This window comes from Salvelinus namaycush, chromosome 3, assembly GCF_016432855.1.
Source record: "Salvelinus namaycush isolate Seneca chromosome 3, SaNama_1.0, whole genome shotgun sequence".
Lineage (NCBI taxonomy): Eukaryota > Metazoa > Chordata > Actinopteri > Salmoniformes > Salmonidae > Salvelinus > Salvelinus namaycush.
The window spans coordinates 31938898-31965254 of record NC_052309.1 but is presented as its reverse complement, the minus strand read 5'-3'; the positions used below and the strand labels follow the sequence as shown (position 1 = coordinate 31965254).

General features: G+C 41.4%; 1 protein-coding gene across 1 annotated transcript; it reads left to right on the top strand.

Annotated features, from left to right (window-relative positions):
• zswim7 (zinc finger, SWIM-type containing 7) lies at positions 1 to 21760 on the top strand. Its single transcript, XM_038975604.1, has 6 exons — positions 1 to 110; positions 218 to 305; positions 7861 to 7882; positions 8379 to 8481; positions 17681 to 17785; positions 19239 to 21760. Exons 2-6 carry the CDS (start codon positions 230 to 232, stop codon positions 19356 to 19358), a joined length of 426 nt encoding a protein of 141 aa, XP_038831532.1. The 5' UTR covers positions 1 to 110; positions 218 to 229; the 3' UTR covers positions 19359 to 21760.
• Positions 21761 to 26357: the final 4597 nt, after the last annotated feature.

Genomic DNA, 26357 nt, shown 5'->3' with positions numbered 1-26357 from the left:
CCCCTGAAGAACAACACAACAAAACCAGTTGGAAAAATACCCGGGAGTTTTAGCTAACTAGCTGTGTTATTATTTTATATTTTCCCTCTAGTAGATCAATAACTAATGAGGTAAACAACTCAGTACTTTGACCAACCTATATCGACTGGTTGACCTCTGATCAATTTTGTATCTCGTGCGCTTTGCCCATAAACTTTTTCTGGTATATTTGCTGTAGCTAATTTTTGAGATGCCTTCATTTTTACCTACGGTGGCCGAACAACTCTTCAAAGACATACAGAAGACATACCAAGAGAAAACTAAAAGTGAGTTACAGTTTTCCTTGTACAGAATCTCATCTGTCAAGTCTCTAGTCGGGCATGCCAGCCAGAAGATGGCACTGTTGTTTTGGCTTTGTTTTATGGTCATTGTCAGATGGACCATTGAGATTCCTATGATTTTAAGTCAAATAACATTTTATTGGTCGCTCACACATATTTTGCAGATGTTGTCGCAGGTGCAGCGAAATGCATATGCTTCTAGCTCCAACAGTACAGTAATACTAAACAACACACACACGTCCCCAAAAATAGAAATAAAAAAATATCAGAAACGTTCTGAGCAAATAATGTAAGAAATAACACACACAAATACTGCAAAGTTGTCGTAAGGATAGACATAGCGACCATAGCTGTGTTCGAATACTTATGCTAACCATAATATTTGTGACGTACATTGAGTATGTAGTATGCTTATTAGTCATAGTATGGATTTAGGTAGTATGCCAAAAGTTCCTGATGTCAAATCGAATCAACTTTTATTGGTCACGTACTGTACACATGGTTAGCAGATGTTATTACGAGTGTAGCGAAATGCTTGTGCTTCTAGTTATGAAAGTGCAGCAATATCTAACAAGTAATCTAACAATTCCACAACAACTACCTAATATACAGAAATCTAAGTAAAGGGATGGAATAAGAATATGTACATATGAATATATGGATGAGCAATGACCTGTGCAGCATAGGCAAGATGCAATAGATGGTATTAAATACAGTATATACATATGGGATGAGTAATGCAAGGTATGTAAACATAATTTATTAAAGTGGCATTAATAAAGTGACAAGAGATCCATTTGTTAGAGTGGCCAATGATTTCAAGTCTGTATGCAGTCTGATGGCCTTGAGATAGAAGCTGTTTTTCAGTCTCTAGGTCCCAGCTTTGATGCACCTGTACTGACCTCGCCTTCTGGATGGTAGCGGGGTGAACAAGCAGTGGCTCAAGTGGTTGTTGTCTTTGATGATCTTTTTGGCCTTCCTGTGAAATTGGGTGCTGCAGGTGTCCTGGAGGGCAGGTAGTTTGCCCCCGGTGATGCGTTGTACAGACCTCACTACACTCTGGAGAGCCCTGTGGTTGTGGGCGGTGCAGTTGCTGTACCAGGATGTGATACAGCCCGACAGGATGCTCTCAATTGTGCATCTGTAAAAGTTTGTGAGGGTTTTAGGTGACAAGCCAAATTTCTTCAGCCTCCTGAGGTTGAAGAGGCACTGTTGCACCTTCTTCACCACACTGTCTGTGTGGGTGGACCATTTCAGTTTGTCTGTGATCTGTACGCCGAGGAACTTAAAACTTTCCACCTTCTCCACTGATGTCCTGTCGATGTGGATAGGGGGGTGCTCCCTCTGCTGTTTCCTGAAGTCCACGATCATCTCCTTTTGTTTTGTTTAGTGAGAGGTTGTTTTCCTGACACCACACGCCGAGTGCCCTCACCTCCTCCCTAAGGCTGTCTCGTCGTTGTTGGTGATCAAGCCTACTACTGTTGTGTCGTATGCAAACTTGATGATCGAGTTGGAGGCGTGCATGGCCACGCAGTCATGGGTGAACAGGGAGTACAAGAGCGGGCTGAGAACGCATCCTTGTGGGGCCTCAGTGTTGAGGACCAGCGAAGTGAAGATGTTGTTTCCTACCTTCACCACCTGGGGGCGGCCTGTCAGGAAGTCCAGGACCCAATTGCACAGGGCGGGGTTGAGACCCAGGACCTCAAGCTTAATGATGAGCTTGGAGGGTACTATGGTGTTGAATGCTGAGCTGTAGTCAATGAACAACATTCTTACATGGGATAGGGCAGTGTAATAGTGATTGCATTGTCTGTGGACCTATAGTGGCGGTATGCAAATTGCAGTGGGTCTAGGGTGACAGGTAAGGTGGAGGTGATATGATCCTTGACTAGTCTCTCAAAGCACTTCATGATGACAGAAGTGAATGCTACGGGGCGATAGTCATTTAGTTCAGTTACCTTTGCCTTCTTGAGTACAGGAACAATGTTGGCCATCTTGAAGCATGTGGGGACAGCAGACTGGGATAGGGAGAGATTGAATATGTCCGTAAACACACCAGCCAGCTGGTCTGCACATGCTCTGAGGATGCGGCTAGGGATGCCGTCTGGGCCGGCAGCCTTGCGAGGGTCAACACATTTAAATGTCTTACTCACGTCGGCCACTGACAAAGAGAGCCCACAGTCCTTGGTAGAGGGCCGCATCGGTGGCACTATATTATCCTCAAAGCGGGAAAAAGAAGGTGTTTAGTTTGTCTGGAAGCAAGACGTCGGTGTCCGTAACGTGGCTGGTTTTCTTTTTGTAGTCCGTGATTGTCTGTAGAACCTGCCACATACGTCTCGTGTCTGAGCCGTTAAATTGCGTCTCCACTTTGTCCCTATACTGACATTTCACTTGTTTGATTGCCTTGAGGAGGGAAAAACTACACTGTTTGTATTCGGCCATATTATCCACGGTTTCTTTATCCACGGTTTCTGGTTAGGGTAGGTTTTAATAGTCACAGTGGGTACAACATCTCCTATGCACTTCCTTATAAACTCACTTACCAAATAGCGTATAAATCTACATTACAGGCTACATGTCCCAATCCGCGTGATCAAAACAATCTTGAAGCGTGGATTCCGATTGGTCAGACCAGCGTTGAATAGACCTTGTCACGGGTACATCCTGATTGAGTTTCTGCCTATAGCAGGGGACCAAAATGGAGTCGTGGTCAGATTTGCCGAAGGGAGGGCGGGGGAGGGCCTTGTATGCATCGCAGAAGTTAGAGTAGCAGTGATCCAGTGTTTTGCCAGCCCGGGTACTACAAGAGTATGTTACAATTTCTGATGTCACTCTTGAAAGCAACCCTTGCCCTAATTTCGTCTACCTTGTTATCTAGAGACTGGACATTAACGAGTAATATACTCGGAAGCTGTGGGTGGTGTGCGCGCTTCCAAAGTCTGACCAGAAGGCCGCTCCATACTACATTCGCCAAAATACGAGGTATTCAAGCAATGGACACTATTTCTGTGCTTCTATGGCCCATAATGCAATTCCTCAGAAAATGAGCGTGGCTTCACAACATTTTCAGATTTGAAAAAAATTGCGGAAAAATATGCAGCAAAAGTTCGACAAGAACGGATTCAAATTTGCTGCTTTAACTAATTATGACAAATGTTATGAAAATAATGAGCAACGTAATGACTTTTCTAATAAGTTGCACGTTATGTTGGCTGACAATTTGTTAGCTACGCTATCCTTATGAACCGCATAGCATATCTTTACAGCAGTATGTACCAGGTATGTTAGTTAACTACTGTACCGTTAGTAGGCTACTAATACATCGACCTTGCCAGTATTTACTTTATGCTACCTAACTAACTATCCAACGTTTATTGACTTGATTATTCACTTCATCCATAGCTTAGCTAAGTGGTATAGTCGTTCAGGTGCATTTGTAAATTTGCTCTGGCTATCTACTCTGATTTCAGAGCCCTCTCGTCTGACTGTGCCAGGCAGAGCATAGAATAACCAGTGCATTTACGAACGCTCAACACCCGTTGAATGTGGCCTTTGTCAGTAAAAGTCAGCAAAAAAGCATAATTCAATTGTTGCCAGCAGCACAGTTAGCCACCAACGCTCTGGATAACATGAAAACTGCCTAACCAGCTCTGCTAGGGCGAGTAAAATAGACAGAGTGAGGTGTTCTCTCATTTGTGTCTAGAAGTAGCTAGCAAGTTAGCTTGGTGCTTGAATGCCGTTGTGAGGTCAGAACGCTCGGATTAACCCTACTCCTCGACCAGAGCGTCCAGTGTGCGCTCTGAATGCCCCGAATTTACGAACGGACAATCTGACAACGCCTTAAATTTACGAACGCCCAGAGCACACTCTAGCACTCCAGATTGAATTTACAAACACACCCGAAGTCTAGCTAGTAGTTTGTTATGCTAACAAGCTAGCAAAGAGGTTGCATACAACAGCATCAACTTCCGGTAGAAAGACGCAAGTACGCTCAACTGAAAGGATACCATTTGTTTACAGTATACTAAAATGAACTATATACTCATTAAGTATGTAGTATTATTACAGTTATTATTTAGATAAACTATGCTAAATATGTTCACATGTCACCAAATAATTTATTAAAACACACTGTTTTGCAATGAAAATATGTTCACATGTCACCAAATAATTTATTAAAACACACTGTTTTGCAATGAAGGTCTTCAGTAGCCTCAACAGCACTCTGTAGGGTAGTGCCATGGTGTAGCCGAAGGACAGCTAGCTTCTGTCCTCCTCTGGGAACATTGACTTCAATACAAAACCTAGGAGGCTCGTGGTTCACACCCCCTTCCATAGACACAATAATTATGACAACTTCTGGAGTACATCCTCCAATCTATCAGAGCTCTTGCAGCATGAACTGACATGTTGTCCACCCAATCAAAGGATCAAAGAATTAATCTTGTACTGAAAGCATAAGCTACAGCTAGCTAGCACTGCGGTGCATAACAGGTGGTGAGTAGTTTACTCAAAGAGAGAGAAAGACAATAGTTGAACAGTTTTGAACAAATTAATTTCTTCAAAAATGAAAGAGATGCAAGAGCTATATTTCATTATATTTTTTTAAAATTTACTTCGCTAGTGACTGCAGCTAGTTAGTTTAGCCTACTGAAACACCAAGCTCAAACAGAGCGGGCTGCTATGTTAGCTAGCTGGCTATGGCTATCCAACCCTGGAACACATTCAAGTCAAGGTACGTTTTTATTTGATTTATTTATTGCCACCGGAGCCCGCCGGTGTAACTGCTAAACTGCTTGCTGTACACTGTACTGCATGATTGTAGTGGGTTTAGTAACACATTAGTTGTATTAGCGATGTTGACTATGATGTTAATAGAGTGACAATGATGTAGGCTGTGTGTTGCAGTTATTATATTAAGGTTTGGCTTGCAAAGTTTTTTCACATGGTCACAGACAGCTGATGTGTTGTGCACTTAAGTCCACAAGCAAAGGGAAAAGGTGAGAGGAGGAGAGTGCATAGATGTGAGAAGGAATTATGCAACGATCAAAGGGGTCATGCTGTTTGTATGTGGCTGCTATGAAAGTAAATTGTGTTTGTGTGTGATCAGGGTTGTATTCTGCTGAAAAACGTTTCTTAAACGGAAGCAAATGGAACGAAATGGGGATAAACATACCTGAATTTTGTCCAATAGACAATTTGTCCAACTGTTGGACTAATGATTACACCCTGGATCAGCTAGATACAGACAAGAGTGTGCAAGAGTTTGTCTTGATGGGTGATCTGAGTCAGGATTGGTTATCATCTAGCTCTGATCAACTCAAAATTCTATGCAATACCTATAATCTCACTCAGATTGTCAACAGTGTAACTAAATTGAATATATAGTATCCTCTGAAATCCTCTTTGATTGATTTGTTCTTAACCAATACTCCTCATCGATTTAATGCTTCTGGTATTTTTGCAAATTACATAAGTGATCACTTTGCTATTGCCTGTGTGAGAGATGGTAAAATATCTAAGCGATCTCCAAGTGTCATTACGAAAATATGTATTTAGCATTGAATGGAATAGAATAGAATTAATCCCAGATGTTGAATTAGCCTTTTCTTACTTCCACAACGCATTCCAGGATGTATGCAATAGGCATGCCCCCTTTAAAAGAATTCAGGATTAAGGGCAGAGAGAACCCTTGGTTTACTGAGGAACTTACTAAAATCATAAGGGAACGAAATACTATGTGGGCTAAAGCAAGATGGTCTGGTTTGGCGGATGATTGGATGGCTTTTAAACATCTTCGAAATCTGGGTGTGGCTATGACCCGAAAACTGAAAGCAGACCACTACCTTAAATCTACTTCGGATAATTTAAATAATCCTTCCAAATTTTGGCAAGTAGTGAATGGTTTGGAGTGCAAAAAAGATGCACAGCTTCCCAAACAATTATTGGTAGACACACAGATTGTAACTGAGAGAACCTCTATTCTGAAAGCCTTACATCAGCATTTTCTTGATGCAGGCAGTTTATTTGAAAAGGTTAAAGGTATAAATGTGCACTCCTTCGCCAGGTTCTCCTTCTTATCCTTCTCTGTTTCAGAAGTGCTTAAAGCCCTGAAAGATATTGATAGAAAGAAATCCCCTGGCCCTGATGATCTAGACCCCCGCCTACCAAAAATTAGAACAGGTCATGGTAGAAATAGTTTTAGTTACTCAGCTCTGTGGTCCTGGAATTCTCTCCTGAACATTAAAAAATGTGATGATCTAGTCACATTGGTGGAGTTTAAACACTCGGCCAATGTAAATATCATAGATGTGTAATTGTCTTTAGGACAGCTGCTTTTCAGTCATGCCATTTGTGTTTCTTTACGTAATATGTAATTGTTGTACTGTATGTTTGTCTATAGTTTTGTTCAATGTTGTGTTTGTGTATGTAAGTTGTTTTGTCTGAAACTTTGTTCCCCCTGCTGCTGTTGGACCAGGTCTCTCTTGAAAAATAGATTTTTATCTCAATGAGAAAAACCTGTATAAATAAAGGTAAAAACATTTTTAATGTGTCAATGTCTGTCACCTTGATTATTCAAAATTCTCTCAACCTGTGCACCTACGTTGTAAACTTTTATTCATAGGCTAGGTTGTAGCAACCACATGATGGCTGGTATAGGGAAAATTCGAGTATCCAAAATCTATTGATGTTACATTGAGCTGGGTGAATGGAATATGAATGACAGTCATCCGATATGCTGTAATAGAAAAGACCATGCTCATTAAAAAAAATATTAAACGGCACCGACCGCCACTGCTTCTTATCCATAGGGTTTTCAGTGGTTAGCTTCGCCCACGATTGGCTGCTTGTGAACTACAATTCCGACGCTGTGTTTTAACGTTTAGAAACTTAAATAATCATCGCTTGCGAAACGGTTTTCGAAACGTATGCTGATATGCCCCTTATCGTTCATATCAGCGAGAAAGAATATTTAAAATAAAAAAGATAAACTGTAGCAGTTTTACACAGAGCCATAGTCTGTGTGAGCCTCCAGTTGACGAACTACACTTCCTCCCCAGTTACACAAACACACAGGTTCGGCGCACGCTAGATAGCTATTTAGCACAGGTGGCCACCTGTCTTCTGTAAAAAAAAAAAGGTGCTGTAACATGGAGATATGGCCGTGTGGAAACACTAACCCTGACCCTATAAAGGTGTGTAGTAATGTAACCTTTTAGTTTTCAGAAAATTATTTATTATTATTTCTCGTTCCTTATGTTTCCAAAACCGTACTGCAAGCTGCAGTAGCTACACGCTTCTTCAACGAGGTCAAGCCCTTATTTCCTCCAGAAGCCCAGCCAGCCAACTCCTCCCTTACTACAGTACTCATCCATTACTGTCTTCATGAGAACTAAGGAAAGGAAATTGCAAATTCATGTTTCATTAAGCTATGTCTCTGAGGAATTATTTACCAATAAATCCTAGATTAAAGCCTATTTAAAACCAAATGAGGGAATTATTCTAACCCCATCACTGTTTTTTTGTGTTTTCTTTGCAGTTCCTGATGACCTGCTTATTGCGTGAGTATTACCTTTTACCTTTATTTTTACCTGGGGATTATTTGCTTTATTGGGGAAACCAGTTATGTGGGAGAGGGGGTGGCCTTTTATGGCATGTGCTTTCCACAGTGGGATGGAGATGCCGTCACCCAGATAGCAGGGCCCTCCCCTCTTGGTTGGTTGGTGAGAATTTCCAGATATAGTGGGTGCTGTGGCTGTGTCACAGCCACATCCTGTCCTGTATGATGTTATTCTTGAAGGGTGATTTTCTTGGTGTAGCACCTCTTCATTCCTTCGTTACCTGCTTTTCACTGGCTAATTGGCTGAGTGTGTTAGGAATGATGCTATCAGGCTTAATGTCTGTCGCTCTGTCTCTCAGGTGTTTGTTTATATCCATTGCTGCGTTGTTGTTTATATGCATTATATCTCCATTAAAAGTACTTTTACATTACGTTGAGGGCTAGCCTTAATATGGGTCTCTCTCCATGCCTGTCCCCTATCCCTGTCTCTCTCCCAGGCTGAGGTTTGTGTTTGGCTCCTGTGCCCTCCAGGCCTTGGACCTGGTGGACCAGCGCTCTGTCACCTGTGTCTCATCCCCCAGTGGACGGAGAGCTTATCAGGTGAACATCTGCTACCCACTTTGCACTAGAGTACTCACTTTCCCAATAAACCACCTAGTGAAACATTTGATAATCAATCGACCATGATTCACACAAAAGAGCGATGAAAGGAAAATGTACAGCTAAGTCTTGAGCATTTTGACCCTCTTGTATACTATAGACACCCTAATGAGAAGCTATTATCTTCCCAACACTTGACATCAATGCCAGAACCTCACATAAGGACTGATTAATTACTGCTGTACTCATGGAAAACCACCTAATCCATAGCCATTCCCTACCAGTCCCAGAGTCCCTGTAGGCCATGTCCTCTTGCATCATAGCAGGGCCTGTCCAGTCCAGTCAGTGCAGTTCAGTTATGGTCATTGTGACCCAAGTTTCCTGTAAATGCCTTTGACAGCTTTAATGATATGGGACAGAAAAAACACAATGAGGTTAAAAACAGACAGTGGTTTCTGTTTCTTTGGAATAAATTCCTTAATTGTTTTTTCCCCTTCTCCTCAAGTTTTTGGTGACTTCTGTGGTGAAATTAGGTGGTGTTTATTGGAAATGTTTAGGCTATAACATGATGTGGTTCCGGGCACAAATTCAGTTCTACATTTCCATAGAAAGTTATTACGGTTTCTCCTAAAACATCTGTGAGTGAAAAAACAGTGTTGGAAAGCCTATGCAGAAACAAGTAGATAAGTCTTCCAATATCGCACTCTTCCCATATTCATGTAGTGTGGTTGCTCCATTTGCAATACTATTTACTCTTTAAATATACAAGTGTCGAATGGGGCCCTTTGACACTGTGACAGTTTTATTTGCTATGGGTGGGTGTTCTGAGGAGATGTCTGAGTAAGATTTAGTGGGCAGCTGCCTTCAGTGAGCTGTGCTATCTTCCCATATTTTTGGAGTAACTCATTTCCGTGGCTTTATTGTTATATAAAAACAAACCCCCAAAATCAAGAGATGCTAGCTAGCTATGTCGTTCCTCTTAGATTACTTTCTCTCCTCTTGTCTTTTACTTTTTGACCACTAATCTTTAAGGAGATCGTGATTTGAGTGCAATTGTCACCTAGCTATTGTTTTCTATCCATCCCTGGAACTGTCTGTCTGCAGAGAAAAATAGTTAATTCAGAAGTATTGAGACATATCCGTACAGTAAGTGTGATTGGGATAACTTGAACCAGACCAGGTTAAGTTGCCTTGTTTTGGGTCAGGGAGGGAGGGTAGACCATATTTGGGGAGTTGAGAGTAAAGATTTACTTTGATTCAGTAGTCGAGGACCTTTTGTTTCTCTCCTCCCCTGAGTTCTTCGCCAGGAGGAAATATTGTGTTCTTCCCTGAATTGAATTTAACTTTATTGATCTACAGGGGATTTCAGTCAGCATGTCAATTATAATGGGAAATCCAACAAGGGAACCTGAGGCAACTGCCCCAAGTGTCACAATGCTGGTGTTGGAGGATTGCCATGGCACCTGCATCCTGTTTTTCTTCCATTTGACAACACTAGAAATTTAACCAGGGTATATTGTATAAGTGTATATTGTTTTATAAAGAAAGTGTGTGTTTTTGGGCTTCTTGCGGTCAATTTGCCAATTATTTGTAATTATGTTCCAGCCCCCCGACCGTCCGCTCAAGAAAAGTTGATGATCCTTGATTTGGGGTAACTCACTCTGCAACATTGTGAAGGCGTCTGGCCACTGATCCCACCAACCCACGCCTCTATTTTTATCCAGCAGCTCAAAGCTTTTATGATGTCAGAGAAACTTCAAACGTCAGGTTTTTACTGACCAGAATCATGACACAGCCAGTTGGACGTCACTTCTGAGAAGAGGCTTGACTTGCAATAACACCTAGATAAATAAACTCAGTCTGAAGAGCTTAGTTTATACCCCCTTTTTCTGGACGTAGGTCTACTTTGTAGCTCTGGGCTGTGTGTGTCTGGTGTGAAACTAATGAATACACTGGCCTGTCCCTGCACTCTTATCTATAATCTAAAAAGGGTTATTTGGCTGTCCCCATAGGAGAACCCTTCTGAGTTCTATGCAGAACCCTGTACACAGAGAGTTCTACATGGAAACCAAAAGGGTTCTACATGGAAACCAAAAGGGTTCTACCTGGAACCAAAAAGGGTTCTACCTAGAACCAAAAACAGTTCTCCTATGGGGACACCCAAAGAACCGTTTTGGAACCCTTTTTTCTAAGAGTGTGCTCATAGGTTGATACTGTCTGTTTGCCACATTGACTCAATCATAAATTCAGGTGACCTTTTCCATGAGAATATTTGGTTCGCTCAGTTTGTTGTGACAGGGCACAGAGAATCAGACCAGGGTAAAGTTTAAGGCAGAATAGCAATATACAGTGCGTTCGGAAAGTATTCAGACCCCTTTACTTTTTCCACATTTTGTTACGCTTTAGCGTTATTCAAAAATGTTTCCCCCTTCTCAATCTACAGACAATACCCCATTAATGACACAACAAAAACAGGTTTTTAGAAAATGTTGCAAATTTATAAAAAATAAAAACACAAATACCTTATTTACATTAGTATTCAGACCCTTTGCTATGAGACTCGAAATTGAGCTCAAGTGCATCCTGTTTCCATTGACCATCCTTGAGATGTTTCTACAACTTGATTGAAGTCCACCTATGGTAAATTCAATTGATTGGACATGATTTGGAAAGGCACACACCTGACTATATAAGGTCCCACAGTTGACAGTATGTCAGAGCAAAAACCAAGCCATGAGGTTGAAGGAATTGTCCGTAGAGCTCCGAGACAGGATTGTGTCGAGGCACAGATCTGGGAAATGGTACCAAAACATTTCTGCAGCATTGAAAATCCCCAAGAACACAGTGGCCACCATCATTCTTAAATGGAAGAAGTTTGGAACCACCAAGACTTCCTAGAGCTGGCCGCCCGTCCAAACTGAGCAATCAGGGGTGAAGGGTGTTGGTCAGGGAGGTGACCAAGAACCAAATGGTTACTCTGACAGAGCTCTTGAGTTCCTCTGTGGAGATGGGAGAAGCTTCCAGAAGGACAACCATCTCTGCAGCACTCCACCAATCAGGCCTTTATGGTTAGAGTGGCCAGATGGAAGCCACTCCTCAGTAAAAGGCACATGACAGCCCACTTGGAGTTTGCCAAAAGGCACCTAAAGGACTCTCAGACCATGAGAAACAAAAATCTCTGGTCTGATGAAACCAAGATTGAACTCTTTGGCCTGAATGCAAAGCATCACGTCTGGAGGAAACCTGGCACCATCCCTACGGTGAAGCATGGTGGTGGCAGCATCATGCTGTGGGGATGTTTTTTAGCGGCAGGGTCTGGGAGACTAGTCAGGATCGAGGGAAAGATGAACAGAGCAAAGTACAGAGAGATCCTTGATGAAAACCTGCTCCAGAGCACTCAGGACCTCAGATTGGGGCGAAGGTTCACCTTGCAAAAGGACAACGACTCTAAGCACCCAGCTAAGTCAATGCAGGAGTGGCTTCAGGACAAGTCTCTGAATGTCCTTGAGTGGTCCAGCCAGAGCACGGACTTGAGTCTGATTGAACATCTCTGGAGAGACCTGAAAATAGTTGTGCAGCGATGCTCCCCATCCAACCTGACAGAGCTTGAGAGGATCTTCAGAGAAGAATGAGAGAAAGTGCCAAGCTTGTAGAGTCATACCCAAAAAGACTCAAGGCTGTAATCACTGCCAAAGGTGCTTCAACAAAGTATTGCGTAAAGAGTCTGAATACTCATGTAAATGTGATATTTTATTTGTAATAAATTTGCAGACATGAGGAAAGTGTGTGAAGCATTTATCTGTGCTCTGTGAAGCATTAATTTGGGCTGCAATTTCTGAGGCTGGTAACTCTAATGAACGTATCCTCTGCAGCAGAGGTAACTCTGGGTCTTCCTTTCCTGTGGCAGTCCTCATGAGAGCCAGTTTCATCATTACGCTTGATGGTTTTTGCGACTGCACTTGAAAAACGTTCAAAGTTCTTGAAATTTTCCGCAACCTTCATGTCTTAAAGTAAGGATGGACTGTGGTTTCTCTGCTTATTTGAGCTGTTCTTGCCATAATATGGACTTGGTCTTTTACCAAATAGGGCTATCTTCTGTATACCACCCCTACCTTGTCACAACATAACTGATTGGCTCAAACACATTAAGAAGGAAAGAAATTCCACAAATGAACTTTTAACAAGGCACACCTGTTAATTGAAATGCATTCCAGGGGAATACCTCATGAAGCTGGTTGAGAGAATGCCAAGAGTGTGCAAAGCTGTCATCAAGGCAAAGGGTGTCTACTTTGAAGAATCTCAAATATATTTAGATTATTTTTTAACACTTATTTGGTTACTACATGATTCCATTTGTTATTTCATAGTTTTGATGTCTTCACTATTATTCTACAATGTAGAAAATAGTCAAAATAAAGAAAAACCCTTGAAAGAGTAGGTGTGTCCAAATTTTTTGATTGGTACTGTATTTTCTACATACTTTATATCTGGTTTGAGTCTTTTAAGTTTACACTGAAAACGTTTTATTTTTTTATATACAGTATATTTTTTTGGAGTGGCGGTCCACCACTACTAAATAAATATAGGGGAAACACTGTTTCACCCCTTTATGATAAATCTAGACAAATAATCCAGAGTTATGATTAGGGTTGCAAAGGGTCGGAAACTTTCCTTAACTAACCGGTGCCCCCGCACATTGACTCTGTACCGGTACCCCCCGGTATATAGTCCCACTATTGTTATTTTACTGCTGCTCTTAAATTACTTGTACTTTTATTTCTTATTCTTATCAGTATTGTTTTTAAATGCATTGTTGGTTAGGGGGTCGTAAGTAAGCATTTCACTGTAAGGTTTGTTGTATTCGGCGCATGTGACTAATAAAATTTGATATGATTTCCGGTAAATTTCCAGAATTTTTTCAGAAATTTTCATCGGGAAGTGAAGCCCGGGAATTTGGGGAATTTTGCTTAAATTCATCAAAAAGGTTAGCTTTATAACAGTGAACCTTTTTTTTGTGGGATACACAAGGCAATTCTAGGTCTTGTGGCATATTTTGGTTAAACTATCCCCAATTCAATGGAATTGCAACCCTCTGCATGCACAGTGCATTCTTCCATCACATGTGCAGTGCACTCTTCCATCACATGTACAGCTGATTCTCAAGACCTTGCACACTAATGAGATGCTATTGAGCCCACACTACTACATGTCTGAGCCAAGGACTACATGCTTTCTGGTAAGTTTTGATTACAATACTGGGTGGGGTGAATATATTTTATATGACATACATGATTTTTTCTTAACTAGTCAATATTAGACTACAGCAAGGTGTGTTTAAATAATTTCTAACTCGTTAACAATTTTTGCTTGTTAGTTTTTGCTAACATGTGGGTTATAGCTTGCTTGAGCCTGCTAACTGAGGAGTGTTAATTCACCTGTTTCCATACATGTTTAATTTTAAAACATTTATCTTACAAAGGAGTTATCTAACTGCTTAACTATTTATCTGTACATGGAATTCTATTATTTTTTTTACAATTTTCTTTCTAATCTTTACAGGAAAATGCCACAGGCACTATCTGATGTGTGGAGACATTTCACTGCAGCTAATGTAGAAGGAAAAGCTGTGCACATTTGCAAATACTGTGCCAAATCATATGTTGGACCACAGAAGGTATTTGCACTGGTGACAGACAATGCTGCAAACATGAAGGCTGCTTGGTCTAAAGTGGAGGAGTCCTACCCTCACATCACACCCATTGGCTGTGCTGCTCATGCATTGAATCTGCTCCTCAAGGACATCATGGCACTGAAAACAATGGATACACTCTACAAGAGAGTCAAGGAAATATTTAGGTATGTGAAGGATCATCAAGTTATAGCAGCAATCTACCTCACCAAGCAAAGTGAGAAGAATAAGAGCACCACATTGAAGCTGCCCAGCAACACCCGTTGGGGTGGTGTTGTCATCATGTTTGACAGTCTCCTGGAGGGAAAGGAGTCTCCAAGAAATGGCCATATCACAGTCTGCCAATATGGACAGCACCATAAAGAGGATCCTTCTGGATGATGTATTTTGGGAGAGAGTGGTAAGCTGCCTGAAACTCCTGAAACCTATAGCAGTAGCCATTGCACGGATCGAGGGAGACAATGCCATACTGTCTGATGTTCAGACTCTGCTTGCAGATGTAAGAGAAGAAATCCGTACTGCCCTGCCCACTTCACTGTTGCTCCATGCATAGGAAACTGCAGTTCTGAAATACATCAAAAAGCGTGAAGACTTCTGCCTGAAGCCCATACACGCTGCAGCGTACATGTTGGACCCCACATATGCTGGCAAGAGCATCCTGTCTGGTGCAGAGATCAACAAGGCCTATGGTATCATCACTACCGTGTCTCGCCACCTTGGCCTGGATGAGGGCAAGGTTCTTGGCAGTCTGGCGAAGTACACTTCCAAGCAAGGGCTTTGGGATGGAGATGCAATATGGCAGTCGTGCCAACATATCTCATCAGCCACCTGGTGGAAGGGACTTTGTGGATGCAGGCTCTTTCCCCTGTTGCCTACATTATCCTCCAAATCCCACCAACATCAGCCGCCTCAGAGCGCAACTGGTCCTTGTTTGAGAACACACACCAAAGCATGCAACAGGCTGACCAATACAAGGGTTGAAAAATTGGTGGCCTGACAACGAGCCATCCTCAACAGGGTTGGAAAGTGATGAGTCTGATGTTCAAGAGGTGGACATTGAGGAGGTCCAGGGAGAAGACATGGAGGCCTGAGAGGAAGACAACCAAAGCTTTAGTTTCTAGACAATAATTTTACAGATGTATGTTAAACGTTTTTGGGAGATGCGAAGGATCATTGGGGATCATTCAATATTCCCTTTTTGTTGTTCAGTGAAATCATCCCATGTGAAGAGTCAACTCATTTAATTAAAGTTCAATTTGTATTTATATTGGAAGGATTTAATCATTTGCAATTATGTCTACTTATGATAAGGTAAAAGGTTTATGTTTCTGTCTCCATATGATATGGTAAATATATCCAATGCAAACATCTACATTTAAATTATATTAATTTGCATATATTTCTGTTAATTCCCATATATTCCCGTTAATTCCCACGGAAAGTTCCACCAATAATCCCCAAAATGTGCAACCCTAGTTATGATGCAGTCTGAAGCCTTGAGTAAGATGAATCATCAGCCCTGTGCCTGTCGTGACTTCCCACAAACCATGGCAGTTCTCTATAGTCTTCCCTGACGAGCTGCAACTGAAACTGGGTCTGGCAGTGACGAACTGATGACAGAGCCGTCCCTCCAAACTTCGGAGCTCTCTGGCACATGACGGCTTCCCTCTAAGTAGTCCCGCGTGAACCTGGCATTCCTACCATAAAAATGGAGAAGCCAACTCCAGTCCACGCTGGAGCTCATGTTTCATTTACTGAGATTGAAGAGTATGTAACGCTTCTTGATTTACAGTCTAGCTGACTGTGGATTCCCCTGCTAGGATAGCTTAAACAGCTGCCAAACAGTGGAAGGAGAATACCAGGGAGTGTTTAAGTGTGGTTTTGTGTTGGGCCTACCAAGTTTGCTTTGTGGCCAGAGCTCAGAAGTGGAGACACATTCTGAAATGCAAGCAGAGGACAAAAAAGACCCAAATGTGAGCTGGTTTTCAATGACTAATGCTTTAGAGGCTTCAGCATCACTGATTGGCTTAGGCCGGTCCCATAGAAATACCATAGATTATATTTCTATGGCCAATCCGCCATATATTGAGCCAATTTTCCGTTCTTCCCCTCTCCCTGAAGTGTGCGCAGGTTCACTCCCCCTCAACTAGTATATTTAAAAAATCATTGAGTTGGTGTGCAGATAGAGTGTCTACCATTTTGGTATTCTTATGCCAATTTAATGTTCTTAAATCCTTGAGGGGAAGTGAATGAGTACACACCCTAGGTTACAGTCTCCCTCCAGTACCCTCAGCCGGGTGGCTCACAGTCTCACAACTCTGCTTTTGTCACTTTTTTAAATTGACTCATTGTAATATTCCCTGAAGAGTTACTCATTTATAATGAAGCGTCACTTTTCTACAAATGATGTGTTTTATTTTGTAGATCACTGAGAAGGTAATTTAGAGGGACTACATAGCTGTGAATTTGTCTCGGCTGGGGAATAATGGAGCCTGTTTCTGTCATGTTGAGAGTCATTAGTTGTGGTGACGAGGCTGAGTAATCCTCTGAATTAATGCCCTTATGCGTCATCTTCAGAATGGGGCTGAAGCTGAGAGTCTGGCACAAAGTATGTCTACCCCTATCTTGAGTGCCAGACTTTACAGCTACGGTGTTGGAGTAGCCTATATGCAATATTTGGAGCCACTTGTCTAGCTCCATGGAATTATTGTCTTCCACTTTCAAACCCAATACATGTTTAACATTTGGATTCATAAAAAATGCATACTTCCTCTCATTCCTTCCTTAAGTTGGAATGCTGATCTGAAATGATTGGATAGGTGAAGACAACCTTTCTTTCTCCATCCTAGTTCTGTCAGATCAGTGAAATATGCAAGGAAGAAAGGGAACTATACATTTTTAAAATGTTTGCATGGGGCCATGGGTGACACAATCCCTTTTCCAGATGCCAGGGGTTTATTCAGTGATATTGTGAACGTTGAGAATAGAAATAGAATAGAATGAAATATAATTATATTCTAAACATATAATTCTGACAGACAATCATATCTGTTCTACACCATACATTTTTATCTTAATGTTCTGTAACGTAACATTCTCCTGAACAGGCCCCAAGGTTAGTGGGATGTGTCAGGATGTGTTGGAGGAGCTCAGGGATGGTTGAGATGAAGTCAGGAGCTTGTTTCACCTCATTCCTCACCCTGCTCTACTGTCTACAGTGCTCCTCAGCTGTTGTGAACATGTGTGGAATTGACTCAAGCTGTGGCAGGCGAATGCAGTATCAGTACAAACAGAATTCACATCATTGTTTGATAGGTTTGTTTAAGTACTTGCTAGAGAGAAGACATTCTCGCTCTTCTCCTACAACACTGTGATATGTTTTAAAGAGTCTTTCTGTGACCAATTTTCTTTCCATTAATCCACTCTCTAGAACAACTGTGGTTTTGGCCAGCTCTTCCTTTGACTTTCTACCTGTTGTTTTTGACAGTGTCCATGTTTGTTTTGTTGAAGGTGATTGGAGGGTCAGGGCTGCTGTACACCTGCTACACCTCCTGTCACTACTGCTCCTGCCCAGCCTTCGCCTACACTGTGCTCAGGAGGAACGAGAGCCTGCTGGTGAACACAAAGACATAATCCATGTTTTAATAATTAATAGAGCACACAGCCATATACTACAAACACATTAGACAAAACCTACACACACACGAACCACAGACACACACACCACCTGTTCTAGTCATGCATAACTGAGCAAGACAAGATGTGGAATTCCACCATTCAGGGTTTCCCCCCCAGAAGGCAGTCACATGTTGATCTGTATAGCAGTTCATTATTAGCAAGACCCTGGCACTAGTGTTTGTTTTTTGCATCTCATTTAAACATGTTCATCCCGTTTGACTCTCAGGAGCACAAAGCCAAAAAGTCCCTGAAGTCCCATAAACTCTCAGCTGCCTTTGAATATTTCCCTGAATACAGAATCTATCCATACTTCACAGTGAGGTTGACAACACTACTCCCCTTCTCTCCCACATATAGCCAGAGCTGTCTGTGTTGTTTTAAGGGCACTGCAGAACCTGTCATCGTCATTGCGACCCCGTCATGGGTTAGTTAGGGCAGACCAGGGGCAGGGCCACAGTCTCCACTGGGGGTTTCGCATGGAGCCTATTGCCTGGACAGTCTACAAACCATGACCCTGCTCTAGGTCCACAGCCCAGCAGGAGACACCACTGTACTGTACTGTACTGTTACTCTGAGAAGTCTCCCTGAGCTTATTTCTGCCCAATGTTTTTTGGGAATATAATACGTTCTGCCTACCTTTATTACATTGGTATGACAAATACTCATTGTAGAAGTGTTATTCATTTTTTATAAATGTAATAACTATACGTTTTTTTTAAAGTCATACATACAGGTAACTGTCAAAAATAAAGGAATCGCCAACATAGTGACTTAACAGGGCATTGGCTCACCATGAGCTGCCAGAACAGCTTCAATGCGCCTTGGCACAGATTCTACAAGTGTCTGGAACTCTATTGGAGGAATGGGACACCATTCTGTTTTGTTGGTGGTGGAAAACACTGTCTCAGGCCTGCTCCAGAATCTCCCACATGTGTTCAATTGGGTTGATCTCTGGTGACTTGAGACTGACACACACACCTTTTAAACCCCCTATGCTCCTTTGAGACCCCACTTTCAAAGTCTCTGAGATCTTTTCTTCTAGCCATGGTTAGCCAAAATAATGGGCAACTGGGCATTTTATACATGAACCTAAGCATGATGGGATGTTATTGCTTAATTAACTCAGGAACCACACCTGTGTGGAAGAACCTACTTTCAATGTACTTTCTATCCCATTTACTGAAGTGAATGGGATAGAAAGTATTTTGGCAGTTACCTGTATATTAATCATACTTTTTAAGCATCTCTGCAAACTTGCCTGAACACACACAAAAGAAAAGCTGCATACTCTCATGGCTCCAATCCAATATATTTACTAAGCTGCCTTCATCAGGGTTTATTCTCTCTCACTCACCCCCCCCCCCCTCTAACATTCCTCCTCCTGTGTCAGTGCAAGCACATCCTGGCTGCCTACCTCAGTCAGGCCATGGAGCTGTCCCAGCAGGAGGCCCTGTCTGACCAGCAGATGTCCAGCATCCTTTCTGGGAGAGCAGCAAGAACTGACACGTAGAGCACCAGACCCCCAGGTCACTCATCCAGACCTACATGTAGAAGACCAGACCGCAGCTACAGACCCAGTCCTCCAGTCTGTCTGCATGTGTGAAGATTACTTTTATGGCTTTTAGGTCATTGTACTGTTCTTCTAGAACTCTGGTGTGGTTCTCCGCTTTCTGAAAATCAAAAGACAAAAAATGTTGCTGTTTTTTGTGAGTGTTCGTGTTCTTAATCTGTTGCCAGAGAATATGCAACAGTTCATTGGCTATTTTAAGACTCTCCTTTTATATGAAAATGGTCGTTTGTAAACTCTTCTTGTAACAATATGAACATTTTATTTGTATTTTTTATTTAACCTTTAACTTTATTTAACCAGGCAAGTCATACATAGCTTTTATTGACAAAATAATTCACCATGCAGATTTTTCTCATGTTAAATAGCAGTATTGGTTTAGTTGTCAGTTGAGTGAAATAATAATTGAACATCATTGACGTTCAGACATTCTACTGCACTGTTGGAGCTAGTAACATAAGCATTTCGCTGCACCTACTATAACACCTGCAAATATGTGTACACAACCAATACACTTTGATTTGAACCACAGTTGACTGTTTAGGCTACTGGTTAGTGACATCAATACTGTAACACATTTGCAAACACACAGGTTGGAAAACTACATCGGCTTGTTCTTGTATGGTTTTCTTCTTAAATCGTTGGAAGCCTTCATTCACAAGTCAGGCTTGTTGAAGGCTTTACAACCCACAGTATCTTGCAGGGTTGGGGCAATTCCATTTCAATTCAATCAACTCCGGAAGTAAACAAACACCAATTCCACATTTTTCTCAGTAAGAAGCATTTAGGGAAATTGGAATTTCAGTTTACTAAATTGTAATGGAATTGAGCCCTTATCTTGATGCTAAGGTCACATTTGAATGAACAAATAATAGTAATACCAGTACAGTGCATTCTCCAATGGAATGTACTTGAAGTTTGGCACACTCCTATAGTTTAGCCCTTGAAGTTGTAGAGGTGAAGGTTGATGTGTATGGTGAGGAAATGAAAAACTAAGAAATTAAACACAATGGAAATACTGTATTTGTTGGACCCCTGTGCTAAGACAACACTTGTCTTATATTCCTTTTAGAAGTTAAAGTGATACTACAGAGGTTTTGTATAATTTCAGGAAGTATTGAAAGTAGTGTTCACTATCGAAAACTGGTCCCCCAAAATTTTCGCAATGACATTTTCACAATATGTTACATCCTGCAATTTGTTTTCCTCTCCTGCCGTTTATATGATAAGTTGCGAATTCCAATTCGTACAATATGTTTGTACAAATTTGTAAGTGCTTAAGATCCCGTTCAATCTAACTTTGTGAACACAAAAACAGTACACAACACAGTTTAATATCACAGCAAGGAGGCCCTTCTCATAGCAGAGGAAAACCACCCTAATTTTAGCACAGATTGTGTGCCGTCACATCCAAACTGGGTCTCGTTAAACTGGATTTATTTTTTAGATGTCTGGTTTCCTGTTTTTGATAGAAAACCACATCTAATTTCAGCCAGTTGAAAGTAAAATAGACTGTCACAGCTTCTTAGAAAAGAGGCCATTGTCCACAATGCCAACCAACACAACAAAGGCAAGCTCATCAGTTGGTGGTCAAGTACAGGGAGACATCTTCAAACCGAGAACGATGCACCGTCTATTTCACAACACTGTGTCAGACTCACTCGTACAAAAATACAATTACAACAATGAAGCATATTTTTGTCTTTCACAGAACAAGGACTTGTAAACCCTACAATATCGTTAGGCCTAGCGTTCCCTGCAGGGTTTGTGTCAATTCAAAATTTCTGAATTTAATTTGTAGGCCACACCCCAAAAGAAGCAGGATTTTAATTGAAGGAAGCAGAATATAATTCAAAGCAATTCAAAATAAATAAATTTATTGAATTTAATTCTACTTTTTTTAATGCAAATTCAATTCCAATGCTGCTTCCTGTCAGGTGTGGCCAATTCAAATTCAAGAATTGAAATTAAAGAGCAACCCCAACCTTGGAAACTTGTTTCGTTCAACAAAGAGGGACCTCCTCAGCATTGCATTGACTGATTTGGCTTGGTGTAGTGAAGTGGTGTATTTAGGAGTTCTTACTGAGTGAGGGGGATGGAGCCACATGGCTCTTAGCTGTTATGCTAGGACAGACCGTACACCGTAGAAGTGGTTGATCCTACAGTTTGACAATTATTGAGTATTAAAAGCCACCTGGTTTGTTCCAGGACACAGGAATTTGCCAGGTGGGCAAACAAATCACAGCTGTGTCCATGTGAGGGTTGTATTATGGACCTTCTAGGGATGCCAAGGGAAGAGGGTGACATTCAGATGTGTAATATACAGTTGAAATCAGAAGTTTACATACACGTAGGTTGGAGTCATTAAAACTCGTTTTCAACCACTCCACAAATTTCTTGTTAACAAACTATAGTTTTGGCAAGTCGGTTAGGACATCTACTTTGTGCATGACACAAGTAATTTGTCCAACAATTGTTTACAGACAGATTATTTCACTATCACAATACCAGTGGGTCAGAAGTTTACATACACTAAGTTGACTGTGCCTTTGAACAGCTTGGAAAATTCCAGAAAAGGATGTCATGGCTTCTGATAGGCTAATTGACATGATTTGAGTCAATTGGAGGTGTACCTGTGGGTGTATTTCATGGCCTACCTTCAAACTCAGTGCCTCTTTGGACATGGGGAAATCAACAAGACGTCAGATTTTTTTTTTTTTTTTACCTCCACAAGTCTGGTTCATCCTTGGGAGCAATTTCCAAGCGCCTGAAGGTACCACGTTCATCTGTACAAACAATAGTACGCAAGTATAAACACCATGGGATCACACAGCCGTCATACCGCTCAGGAAGGAGACGTGTTCTGTCTCCTAGAGATTAACGTACGTTGGTGCGAAAAGTGCGAATCAATCCCAGAACAACAGAAAAGGACCTTGTGAAGGACCCAGAAAAGGACCTTGTGATATCCACAGTAAACGAGTCCTATATCGACATAACCTGAAAGGCCGCTCAGCAAGGAAGAAGCTACTGCTCCAAAAACCGCCATAAAAAAGCCTGACTACGGTTTGCAACTGCACATGGGGACAAAGATCATACATTTTGGAGAAATGTCCTCTGGTCTGATGAAACAAAAGTAGAACTGGTTGGCCATAATGACCATCGTTATGTTTGGAGGAAAAAGGGGAGGCTTGCAAGCCGAAGAACACCATCCCAACCGTGAAGCACGGGGGTGGCAGCATCATGTTGTGGGGGTGCTTTGCTGCAGGAGGGACTGGTGCACTTCACAAAATAGATGGCATCATGAGGCAGGAAAATTATGTGGATATATTGAAGCAACATCTCAAGACATCAGTCAGGAAGTTAAGCTTGGTCCCAAATGGGTCTTCCAAATGTACAATGACCCCAAGCATACTTCCAAAGTTGTGGCAAAATGGCTTAAGGACAACAAAGTCAAGGTATTAGAGTGGACATCACAAAGCCCTGACCTCAATCCTATAGAACATTTGTGTGCAGAACTGAAAAAGCGTGTGTGAGCAAGGAGGCCTACAAACCTGACTCAGTTACACCAGCTCAATGGGCCAAAATTCACCCAATTTATAGTGGGAAGCTTATGGAAGGCTACCCGAAACGTTTGACCCAAGTTACACTCAATTTGGTAGCATTGCCTTTAAATTGTTTCTGTAAACTTCTGACCCACTGGGAATGTGATGAAAGAAATAAAAGCAGAAATAAGTCATTCTGACATTTCACATTCTTAAAATAAAGTGGTGATCCTAACTGACCTAAAACAGGTTATTTTTACTAGGATTTAATGTCAGGAATTGTGAAAAACTGAGTTAAAATGTATTTGGCTAAGGTGTATGTAAACTTCCAACTTCAACTGTATAACAATAAGTAACACAGATTTGTTTTCTGATATGATTTAGGCTATGTTGAACAAGACTCCCAAAAAAGTCAGCATTTTGTTAGGAATAATAATGTAAATCTATCATTTTAAAAAGGGAGATTACATAACTAAGTAATCAAGAATTTCAAATAATGAGGCATGTATTTGTAAGTTAAAAGGTTGACGTGATTTTCTTGCGAATCACTAAATATCCTGTTTCTGAATTTTAGATGTATTTTTTTCACATTACTCAGTCTGCCCACCACATACTGTATATTCCTGAGCTTTCTCCATGAAGCTAAAGAAGCCATGATATTTGCAAAATTCAAGCAGAGCACAATAACACCACAAGTTTATATTATGTGTAAAAATACTTTCCCAATCCGAGCTGTGTTGTTTGACATGTTGCTGTTTAGTCGAAAATGGTTCCACTGGGCAGAGTTTCCGATGTATGTTTTTATGCAACACCAGTACTGAAGAAGTCCGATATAGCCCATGACGAACAATACAATACACACCTCAGCCAGGTTTCTCAAATTTTAGCTACATGACTAATCAAATACCAAACAGTAAACATTGAACACTTGATGCATATTATTTTTGGAAAGTTAAGACTTAGAAAAATGTATTTTAAGTTATGATATGGTCAATGTGTAGGAATGGTAAATTAGGTGTTCTCATAGTAATGGATTCATCAGTGGATTAATTTCACAGTCCTGCAAATCCAGTTAGCTTCAACAAAATAAAATAAAAATCCTTCAACAGTTAAAGCTGGAATCCGCATTAGGTAGAACAGTGCCACTGTTCGCCCCAGAGCATGTGTTATTGTTTTTGTTTTGTTGATGAAACGGAGGAGAGGAGCATCCAGCATCGTAGTAAAAACAATTGCAGTAGGCCTACATACTCTGCTGTTCTATCGTGCGTGCAATGATGTCAGAGGGGGAAAAGAATATTCGTTGTTTGAAGTAACTTTGTTATTGTAATATCGCAAACGGACATGGCAGTTTTACCAAGTACAGATTCCAGCTTTAAAGTAAATTTTCACTAGCCTGGTCCCAGATGTGTGTGTGGTCTTGCTAACTCCTATGGCCATGACAATGAGTTAGTAAGACGGCACAAACAGATCTGGGACCAGGCTAGCTTTTCATCACCTGGCCTGATACTCATCTTAACTCATAAATAATGCTCCACATTCAAGGCATATTTGACAGATTAATCTATTCAGCTTCATACAGTGGCTTGCATTTTTCATATTTTGTTGCCTTACAACCTGGAATTAAAATGGATTTTGGGGGGGTTTGTATCATTTGATTTACACAACATGCCTACCACTTTGAAGATGCAAAATATGTTTTGTGAGACAAACAAGAAATAAGACAAAAAAACAGAAAACTTGAGCGTGCATAACTGTTCACCCCCCAAAGTCAATACTTTGTAGAGCCACCTTTTGCAGCAATTACAGCTGCAAGTCTCTTGAGGTATGTCTCTATAAGCTTGGCATATCTAGCCACTGAGATTTTTGCCCATTCTTCAAGGCAAAACTGCTCCAGCTACTTCAAGTTGGATGGGTTCCGCTGGTGTACAGCAATCTTTAAATCATACCACAGATTCTCAATTGGATTGGGGTCTGGGCTTTGACGAGGCCATTCCAAGACATTTAAATGTTTCCCCTTAAACCACTCAAGTGTTGCTTTAGCAGTATGCTTAGGGTCATTGTCCTGCTGGAAGGTGAACCTCCGTCCCAGTCTCAAATCTCTGGAAGACTGAAACCGGTTTCCCTCAAGAATTTCCCTGTATTTAGCGCCATCCATCATTCCTTCAATTCTGACCAGTTTCCCAGTCCCTGTCGATGAAAAACATTCCCACAGCATGATGCTGCCACCACTATGCTTCACTGCAGAGATGGTGTTCTCGGGGTGATGAGAGGTGTTGGGTTTGCACCAGACATAGTGTTTTCCTTGATGACCAAAAAGCTCAATTTTAGTCTCATCTGACCAGAGTACATTCTTCCATATGTTTGGAGAGTCTCCCACATGCCTTTTCGCGAACACCAAACGTGTTTGCTTATTTTTTTCTTTAAGCAACGGCTTTTTTCTGGCCACTCTTCCGTAAAGCCCAGCTCTGTGGAGTGTACGGCTTAAAGTGGTCCTATGGACAGATACTCCAATCTCTGCTGTAGAGCTTCGCAGCTCCTTCAGGGTTATATTTGGTCTCTTTGTTGCCTCTGATTAATGCCCTCCTTGCCTGGTCCATGAGTTTTGGTGGGTAGCCCTCTCTTGGCAGGTTTGTTGTGGTGCCATATTCTTTCAATTTTTTAATAATGGATTTAAATGGTGCTCCGTGGGATGTTCAAAGTTTCTGATATTTTTTTATAACCCAACCCTGATCTGTACTTCTCCACAACTTTGTCCCTGACCTGTTTGGAGAGCTCCTTGGTCTTCATGGTGCCGCTTGCTTGGCGGTGCCCCTTGCTTAGTGGTATTGCAGACTCTGGGGCCTTTCAAAACAGGTGTATATATACTGAGATCATGTGGCACTTAGTTAAATAAAGTCCACCTGTGTGCAATCTAATTATGTGACTTCTGACGGTAATTGATTGCACCAGATCTTATTTAGGGGCTTCATAGCAAAGGGGGGTGAATACATAAGCATGCACGACGGGGGGGGGGGGGGGGGGGTTCTAATTTTTTTAACAAGTCATTTTTTGGGACTAATTTGTGTATGTCCATTACATGAAATCCAAATAAAAATCAATTTAAATTACAGGTTGTAATGCAACAAAATAGGAAAAACACCAAGGGGATGAATACTTTTTCAAGGCACTGTATATCATTATACCCCCACGCTTTGTTCTGTAAACATTTCTAATCTCACTTAAAATGGCATTCAAAAATAAAATACAACAAAAACATGAACACAGGTAGTGTTTTGAGCTACACGGCTGGCCTGTGGCCCCACCTATGAAGTAAAGGGTCAATGGTCGGCAGGACTAGTAGCCTCATGCCCCCGTTGCCTGCCCTTACAGTAAAGGCTCATGCCCCCTGCAACCCCACCCC